We start from the raw sequence: 9,861 nt of genomic DNA on the forward strand, positions 1-9,861 counted from the left end.
AAAAAAAAGTACAAACATTGTATTAAATGGACTTACAGTGGGTTTCTGAGACCAACATCTCTTAAATTTTTAAATGGTTTTTATGTGACAACCCTACGTATATATCTAACCTACGTATATATACGTTAGCAAATTATAAACTAAAGTGAACAAACAAATAGACATACATACGTATTGTATAATGTTTTTAAAACTATTTAAAATATAAAAAAAAAATCTAATTACTGTAGTGACTGTAACAATTCTCTAGATAACTGTAAATGCTTATACAATGGCGAGATATTATAAAAAAAAAAAACAGATTATTTACAAATCGTAAAACCATAGACATTGTGAAGTCACGACAAACACTTTTTTTTAACACATTTTGGAATACAAATATTATTTGAAATAGTGTTGCCAACACGAACTAAAGCAATTCATCGAAAAAAAAAACATTTAGTTTAATTAATTTCAAAAAATCAATTATTTTTACAAAATGACTAAAATGTTTGTCGTGGACTAGTTAACTTGTCGTCTATATTAAAAAAAGTTTATAAAAAGCTTTTAAAATTCTAAAATGTTATTAATTTTATATGAATATACATTTTTATCACAAATGTGAAATAGTCCATTAATTTCGAATACCTTAAATGTATTAAAATAAATTTTGCATCTTACATTCTATGATGAAACATGTTTCCAATGTAAACTTATAATAAACTACAATAAAACAATGTTAAGACTCATTTTGGAGGTATTTGTTTTGAGCTACCCTTTATATATTTAATACAACTGAAATGGCCAATGTACTGGGAATTCAGAATTTATTTCTGCCGCAATATCTGAAAACACAAACATCAAACGATAAAAGGTATATCGGAGGAAGTTTGAAAGTAGCGACAGTTATCGAGAAATTCAGGAGCAGAAGGTTAGCGTGGTTTGGACATGTTATGCGAAGGGTTGATAATCATATAAACAAAAAAGTAAATAGATTGAATGTGGATGGATATAAAGGTAGAGGAAGACGAAAGAAAGTATGGATGGATTGTGTAAAAGAGGATATGCGTAAGAAGGGGGTAAATTCAGATATGACGGCTGATAGAGATGTATGGAGAAGTAGTACATACTGTGCCGACCCTCCATATGTATAAGGGCAGGTTGATGATGATGATGACAAATATCAAACGATATACTTCCAGCAAAGAAAGATTTGGACGTGTTTGGAGTCACAGGAGCACTGTAATGCCCACTGGTATTAATACCACGCCTTAAAATATCGCGAATTTATTTTATTAAACCAGAAATTAATTAAATAAGACGATTTGATTGATAATTTCTATATAAATAGTTTTCATATAAATAGATAAATTTGGTAATAATGTAAAAGGTTAGGGTGGTATTGACATGTTATGAGGAGGGAAGAATCTCATGTGGCAAAGAGAAATTTAAGTATGGGTGTGGAGGTACACCAGAAGAGGTAGACCTAGGAAGAGATGGATGGATTACGTGAAAGGTGACAATCAAGGAGGTGACAATGGAGATGACGGCAGACAGATTGGAGGACGGAAATGTGTAAATGGCACAAGGTCAAGGAAATGATAATAAACAGATAAATTTGGTAATTGCCCAATGTTAATAGTTAGCTTAGTTAACTTTTCCATTACAAATCCAGTCAAAGCTAGATAAGCGATAAACCACAAGAATCATTATCCGGTCCTGATTGAAGACCTCTGAGAAATTCGAGTAAAAGACTCTGATATCGCTTGATTCTCTCTTATCCAGGTCATCGTTTTTGTTTAAGATATAAAGTAGTAGCACCGACCTAGGACATGGAGGAGCAGGGCAGACGAGGGCTACCCATCTGCGTGAGCACACGGTCCAGCCACTGCAGAGGTCCATTCAGGTGCAGCTCGATCCAGCATGGCGTCGATGTCACCGTCTGTCGTCTGAACACACAATCAATACCCAAATCTTTATAAATGAGAACGACAAACTATTCTTTACGGTAATACAGTCGAACCTGGTTAAGCGAGAAACTTCTATAGAGAGAAAAATATCACAGTCCCTTGGACTCTCCTTTATCCATATTCGACTGTAATCTTTTATTCGCACTTAGATAAAGAAATAATTTAAGCTACATCAGTTTTAATAAACCTACATTTTTGACTTGACATTTATATTTACGTCCTTAATTAAATTAAGCATTTCTCATAGAAATACCGGTCTTGTGACTAGTTGCGCTAGTGGAAAAGTACCCTAAGTCTTACGTCTTTTTTTGTTATTATATTTAGTTACCCTACCACCTAAGTGCAAATGATGTGAGAGCAAAGGGTCTTGCTGAGAACCAGCGCAAGGAGGGCTGATGTCGTCCCTGTATCATTATCCCTGTATCCGGAGGCCTAATTTTAGTCCTCTTTCCCTTCCCACCCTTTTCTTATTAGGAACGGATGGGAAGGGGAAGTGGATTTGGTACAAGAGGGGACGCATAGGAAGGAGAAATATCCTCTTTCTGTGCGTCCTCTTCTCCGTTGATTAAAGGTAGGCAACGCATCTGCATTTGCGGATGTCTATGGGCAACGGTCGCCTCGCTATTTCGGCGAATTCAGTCGACCATTTGCTACCTTATGTTATATAAAAATAAAAAAAAATCAGCTGAACTGGTCACCATTTGCCACATTCTTAATCTTTGGGTTTTAATATTAACTAGCTTTTACCCGCGACTTCGTCCGCACGGAATAAAAAATAGAAAACGGGGTAAAAATTATCCTATGTCGGGTTTCCTGGTTCTAAGCTACCTGCCCACCAATTTTCAGTCAAACCGATTCAGCCGTTCTTGAGTTATAAATAGTGTAACTAACACGACTTTCTTTTATATATATAGATTAATAACTTTTTTTTTTGTGTAGCAATAAACGTTTATACTATTGTTACCTGTACTCTGCGCCCCAACCCTTAACGAAGCTCATGCGTATAGTACACATGCGTGTGAGTTGGAACACCGCCTCGAAGCCCTGAGACACAGACTGTGACAGCAGAGCTGCAAACTCCTGGTTGTTGAAGATCTTCAGATTGCAACCTGATCACATACAACATACACACATACATGAAACGAAAAGAGAAAACAAAGCATCTAAGCCTTTATCTGGCGGATTTTTCCTACGTAAAACTGTCAACTTGGTAAATTTTAACAATATATAATAAATTCCAGATTATATCTCCACGACTTCCTCTAAAAGTGTTTTGACAGACAGACAACAAAGTGATCCTATAAGTGTTCCGCTTTTTGCTTTCTAGTAGGTACGGAATCCTAAAAACTACAATATTCTATGTATTCACGTTTAAGGCTAATTTTTTAGGTACAAACAACCATTTGACGTTTCGAAGACCAATTTTGTTTGTATGTATGTGTATGGATAACAATAGAAAATCAAGCATTTATTAAACAAGATAAACTTACCTGGAGGTATTTTGCAAACAGTGGCAGGATGCCATCCATAGCGCTGATTACAATTCGGAGATTGTACAAATATTGACGAATCACTGAGACATTCTGCAAACACCTCGCCTGGAATATGTCACAAGGAAACCCTTAAAACCATTGCAGTATAGCTTATGTGTTACTAACTTAAAAAATAACTTAATTAGTAGCTTGTATTCTTCTAGGTTATGTTCTAAATCAGGGATCCCCAAACTATTTTGGACAAGTGACCCCGTTTTCCAAAATGAACCGTTATCATAGATCCCCATGGCCAAATTACCTACTTTTAAGATCAATTATTATTTATTATTATTTATTCTGACTTAGGTCAATAGAAGAAGACAAAGTGAGGATTACCGTCGATATCGACTCTTTTAGGAATCCCTTTTCTAGATCTATACCAAATTTCAGCAATATCCATGTAGACATTCTGTAGATACCTTCTAACAAGCATCTGTTCATCCATACATCCAAACATTCGCATTTATAATATTAGTAAGTATTAATAACTATGATTTAATTTAAAGTTTGTAATGTAAATATGTAATGTATGGGATACAGTTGAAAATGATCTTACCTCCGATATAATACAGCCTCACTCCTTTGCCAATGTGCCGTCGCGTTTGCTCCACAACTTCGTTTCTATTCACATTGGATAGCAGACCCAAGCAGAACCTGCAATATATATATAAACCTATAGAAAACTAGCTGTCGCCCGAGACTCTGTTCGCGCGGAACAAAAAACTTAGTAGCCTATGTGTTTTTCCCGACTTTATTCTACATCTATGTGAAATTCCATCGAGAGCCGTTCTGGAGATACCTTCAATCAGATATCCATCCATCCATCCATCTAAATATTCGCATTTATAATGGTAAAAGAATTGTTGAAATCAGTCCAGTAGTTGTTGAGTTTTTCATTTCATACAAAAATACAAATCTATCCTCTTTCTTAAATTACTTAGTATAAATCACCTCTCACTATTGCTGGGGTCTGTGAAGCCGTCTACAGTGATGGATGGCTGCGAGGCGTGGAAGGTTTCCCCCACGCGCGTGTTCAGCTCGTAGTAGCTGATGCTGCACCAGAAGGCGGGCTCGTGGTACAGAACTGGAGCAGCCTCGGTAGCCAGTCCCGGGGGCGACGGCGTCAGTCGTGTTAGACCTCGAGTGAATAATGGTTTTGTTACAGCATTTTAAATAACATTGTCTTGGTAACTGTTTGTGGAGGACAATATGATATGAAAAAAACCCATATTATGCTATATTTAAGCGTTAATTAAGCATTTATTCATCATCATCATCAGCTCATTATAGGTCCTCACTGAGGAGTTCGGAGCCTACCCTAACTTAGGGGTGACTAGGTCATAGTCAACCACAGTCAAATGCGAGTTGACTTCACACATATCATTGAATTTTTTTCTCAGATATGTGCAGGTTGCATCACGATGTTTTCCTTCATCGCATCATTTCCTTCAAACATTTATAAGTCAATTGAAATAATAATGATACTGGAATCACTTTACAAAGTTTAAATTAGCAATCTATTTAGGTTTGGACAATTATTAAGCTAAACAGATAATTATTTTTATATTATAAATAATAAAATGTTGATTACAAACTCACTCATGTTGTCATTATGATCCATAGGGTCGCCGTCCTCGCTCATGTAGCCCGGGGGAGGAGTCTCCACTGTCGATGAACTCCTACACAAATATTTAAACAATATCAACCATACTGTTGTTCCCACTTACTGCAGATGTCTGCAGACGTCATGACGAGTCTATCGAGCACTTGGTGGTGGAGGGGATATTGGAGGGAACCAGACCACAGGGTATATCGCCCATCAGATTGACCGAACAGATTAGAGCGTCTGTAGATGTCCCTCTGTACAAATGTACAAAAAAGGCAGAGTAGGGAGTGGCGGCGCTTAGTACAGCGGGTCTGAAAAGTCTGCAGCGACGAAGAAGAGACTGTTGTTTCCACTGCTGGAACATTCCCACTAAAATATATTGCCCACTCATTCTTATTGAAACTATAGTAAACGTAAGTTATTGTATAATTGTTTTTGGCAATGGAAACTCTCAGAGTATGGACTGAAACATTGTATAAAAACATGTTGCAAGTTGTATTACTGGAACACTCAGTCGTTAACTGGTCTGTTATAGTGAGAATGTATGATGTGGCTGCGGCTGGTGTTTGTGGTAAGTACCATTCGTTTCAGTCACTGTTGGTGGACAAAACAGGGATAACTACATGTTTAAAATGGAGATTCTGGTCTCAGAAACCCACGGTTAGTGGTGACAACTCACACGTGTACAGTGGTGTTGCCGGGCACCTGCTGAGCGAGCGTGGCCTCCAGATAGAGGGCGCTGTGCGCGCCGACACCCACCACGCCGCCGCTCTGCATCACGCCCAGCGACAAACTGCACAATTTTCCTTTTTTTTAATTTTTATAGTACAGTACAGCAGGGAAGTTGCGCTCAAAATCACTGGCTCAAGTGGGCTCTTACAGTATGGACTGTAAAGGCTCACTGGCATAGGCCAGGCCAGCACTACTGTCCTACTGTACTGGCATAATGTAAACCAGGCATTATTCAGCAAGGTCATACCTGTAACTTATCACATAAGATCTTAGAGAGAAATTTCGACAATGCCAAACATTGAAAGTGTGCACTGTAAAAATTTTCACATATCGGGAAAGAAAATATTTTTTTTTATTTGATTAATTGATTGATATTTAAATAAAATATACGTCATAGTAACTACATGCAGAGAAAAATGTCTTACGCGTCGGTATGGTCGTGATGTGGCTGATGATAGTCTGTGTAGGGCGGCGGCGCGCGGATCTCACCCTCCGCGCAACGAGGTACCAAAATAGGCGGCAGAGCTGGACATTACAATAATATTTAAAAACCTAAGTAACACTCAGAAACCTTGTCAGTGTAGTTGATGAAGACAAGACTGACATAGTCATCACTATCTTCAGATTAGCTTAAGCCGATCTGTAAGAAAATAAATGAGGTGATCACTCTTGTTGTATTTAAGAATCTCTCTACTTACTTATGGCCAATAAATAACATCTTGTACACAATCAAGCTTTGCACAGTATGTGACATAATTTTTGCAATAAAACTTATTTATAACTAACTGTTACCGGTAAATACTTCGTCCCCATGGAATTAAAAAAAAAACTAGTAATAAATATAGCCTATAGCAGCCGGGGATAGCCTAGCTTTCTAACAGTGAAAGAATTATTCAAATCAGTTCCGTACTTTCCGAGCATATTCAACGCAAGCAAAAAAACAAATCTTTTCTGTTTATAACATTAATATAGAAGAGTATTCTTACCAGGCGAGTCAATCTTATTGTAGTGATAAGGGTTAATGCACACTTCGTCCTTTTTCAACTGGTATGCATAAATACAGTGGTCGACTGGCTTTAATTCATGCTGACTCTGGAAAATAAAACAACTTTTCTTTAATACAAGTAAAAAGTCTAAACAATTACTTGCATAAAAGATATATATTAACTGTGAAAAGTTGAAACATGTTTACACTAAAAATAACTAGTACAGACAAAATTAAAAGTGAAAAAATTTTTTGTGCTGTTTAAAGTCCTTTATATAAATTGGGTTGAACAAAAATGGATAAGATACATATAAACACAAAGACGACCTTGGAGTAATAAGTTGAATAGTGTTTATTTTGGTGTACAATTTCATAGAAAATACTTTTATAAGTTGACAAAAATAATAAGTCTTTGGACCAGATTATCCACAAGTAAAGTTAAAAACTAGTCTATCTCATACTATCTATAACAATCCTTATTCCAAAAACGAAAATTCAGCAGGGATTTAACCTTCCTAACCATTTGTGAATGAGGGCTTAGTCTTGACCGAAATATCATTTTAAACAATATTGTTTAATGCAGTTTTTAGTGTACTAACTTGTAGCTGCGGCCAGCGCCACAGCCTGCAGTAGATGACATGCGGCAACCCTTTTCTATATTGACCATTCACAATGTTGTCACTTGGTTTTGCTCTGCAAAAAATACAAATATTTAAGTTAAGAAATATACAAAATAAAGAAACTAGCTATAAGTACACATATTTTCATGAATTGTTGCTAAAATTATATTACAGTCACACCAAGATAAGCGTGAAACCTCTCAAAGTTAGTCACTGGAAAGACCGAACAGGCGAGAAACCTCTATAAGTAAAAAAAAAAATATGCCGATCCTCGCTTATCCAGGTTTGACTGTATATGTATCAATTGTATTCTAAATTTTGTACTTTAACTTTGCAGTGGAATAATCATTACATGCTATTGTAAGATTTTATGATATTGTTTGCTGCAAACCTTATCTAAAAGATAACATAGATATTTTTATTATGAGTACTAAGACATTACATACACTATTTTCAATAAAACACAATTTTGACAGCAGCTAACCAGAGAAAGAACCTCAAGGAATTTGACTTTTAAGTCGAAATATTAAATATTACTAGATAGACTAGTCTATCAAAATGACAATGTAAATTTAATTCACTTAAGTAAATAATCAATTACATAAAATTAAACATAAAATAAAAACAAAACATTAATCAAAACACTTCATTAGTGCAGCAGTGCAAGAAACCAGTTTCATAAATGAATTTGTTTTTAATACAGTTGTCAAAATTTTAACACTACAAACAATTGAACTACGAAAATAAATTGGAAAACAAAAATTGAAACAAATGATAACATTTTGACTAAATCACGTATTGCAGTTAAAAGACATAATATTCTAATAAGAAATGATAATGAAAACACAAGGTCAATAACCAAACTAAGCATTAAAATGTTAATAACCAAATAAGAAACTAATAAGAAAAATTAACACTAATATAAAAACGTTTCCATGCGGTTTTCGTTTCGTAATTACGAAGAAATAGTTAAATCCATACAAATATAATGCTTTAGAAAATGTATTACCTGGGTTATAGACGAAAACGAGTAACTTTAGAACGTGACATATAATCAATGAAGTAAAATCTTCAAGTACTAAACTTGCAAATTTTATCGGATATTGACAATTATTTCGTGCGGAAACTAATAAAGCAGAGGTCTAAAATTCGCCGCCATATTGATAAAAAAGCTTCGATTGTTTTGACGGCGATTTGACCTTCCTTTTTGGATTTTGCGTCCTGTCTATGGTTATGTAACTAAAATACGATGGTCATTGCATTCTACGAGGTCAATGTGCTCTTGCTACTTTGCTTTTTGGCAAGTTTATATTCTACGAAAGGCAGTAATAATGAGTACTTAATTAATAATAAAGTTTCTCTTAAACGCGATTTACATACAGTAGCGCTTATAAGACTGCCTAATAATAACTGCTTATAAATAAAATTATGAACGTAATTTTTAACTAAAATTATAGACATAACACAGTCTTTATGTAAGTTATTTCGTGATGTATTTTAGAGCAATGTATGATTTTATAATACTCACGTCCTGTTTAATTCGTTTGCCTACTGCTAAAACTTACTTGATATCATAATTGGAATTTCCGGGTGTGAACAAAAATCAACAAACAAAGATCAAATAACAAACTTTTCTCACTTTATGTGCACTATTAACAAGATTAGACCGGGGAAAGGAAATTTCAGCAATCAAGGTCATTGTTAGATATACCAAAATTTTTGTTATCAAAATAAAAATAAAGCAAAAAGCAATCAATAAATAACCTGGGAATTGTGACGCATTTAGTATGACTACTTTGACTAGTTATAGCCTTTTCTAATTCCTCGAGAGCCTCACTTTTCTTTAATTTCTTAACTAAACTTTTTACAGCCTTTTCTGACCATTTATCTTCTGCAGCAGACGATCCTTCAGGACCTTTTTTCCACTCTAGAAGTCGTTTCACTACAGGCGGCGTTCGCGGAAACATTCCGCAAAATTTCACTTTTTAAGTCATTCACGGAAACTAATTTACATTAGATTAACAAACAATGCACACTTTTCATTAAAGTCTTCATACATTTATTGTATTAAATTAACTTATCGGCCATTACAATTACAATTTGCGAATGTGATTAACAGAATAGATAGGAAAATGACAGCAAAGTTGCCAATCACAATCCTTCATTCAATTTTCCTTACATTTCCTGTACAAATAAAAACAATGATTCAATTTTAAATCAGTATTGAGTAAATTTCATACTTCTTTACCTTTAAAATTTAAGATTAATATTCTAAAATACAACACACAATCGTGAATTAAACATTTCTCATTTATCTGTCAGATTTTATTATTAGGAATAAAAGTCCTAAACATTAAATATTATTTTAAAAGTGCATCTATTAAAAAATGTAATTATTCCATGTACAAACACATTATATAGCATAATTACTTAGCTT

At 34.8% G+C, this 9,861-nt stretch overlaps 1 protein-coding gene across 1 annotated transcript; it reads right to left on the bottom strand.

Moving 5' to 3' along the window:
* Positions 1 to 614: 614 nt before the first annotated feature.
* On the bottom strand, positions 615 to 9,552 carry LOC106709465 (mothers against decapentaplegic homolog 3). Its single transcript, XM_045682413.1, has 12 exons — positions 9,189 to 9,552; positions 7,404 to 7,497; positions 6,806 to 6,911; positions 6,245 to 6,344; positions 5,767 to 5,880; positions 5,081 to 5,160; positions 4,433 to 4,619; positions 4,038 to 4,135; positions 3,440 to 3,547; positions 2,914 to 3,058; positions 1,805 to 1,928; positions 615 to 824 (listed from the first exon to the last, which is right to left on the bottom strand). The coding sequence occupies exons 1-11, from the start codon at positions 9,389 to 9,391 to the stop codon at positions 1,805 to 1,807; spliced, it is 1,359 nt and encodes a 452-aa protein (XP_045538369.1). The 5' UTR covers positions 9,392 to 9,552; the 3' UTR covers positions 615 to 824.
* Positions 9,553 to 9,861: the final 309 nt, after the last annotated feature.

This window comes from Papilio machaon, chromosome 19 (genome assembly GCF_912999745.1).
Source record: "Papilio machaon chromosome 19, ilPapMach1.1, whole genome shotgun sequence".
Taxonomy (NCBI): domain Eukaryota; kingdom Metazoa; phylum Arthropoda; class Insecta; order Lepidoptera; family Papilionidae; genus Papilio; species Papilio machaon.

Bases quoted from the DNA above. Each gene is read 5' to 3' on its own strand.
- LOC106709465 (XM_045682413.1), bottom strand. From the start codon at position 9,391: ATGTTTCCGCGAACGCCGCCTGTAGTGAAACGACTTCTAGAGTGGAAA. The intron at 6,912-7,403 runs GTTAGTACACTA...TTTATTTTCCAG, and splicing joins GGCGCTGGCCGCAGCTACAA to AGTCAGCATGAATTAAAGCC. The intron at 1,929-2,913 runs GTAACAATAGTA...TTGTGTGTTCAG, and splicing joins GGTTGGGGCGCAGAGTACAG to ACGACAGACGGTGACATCGA.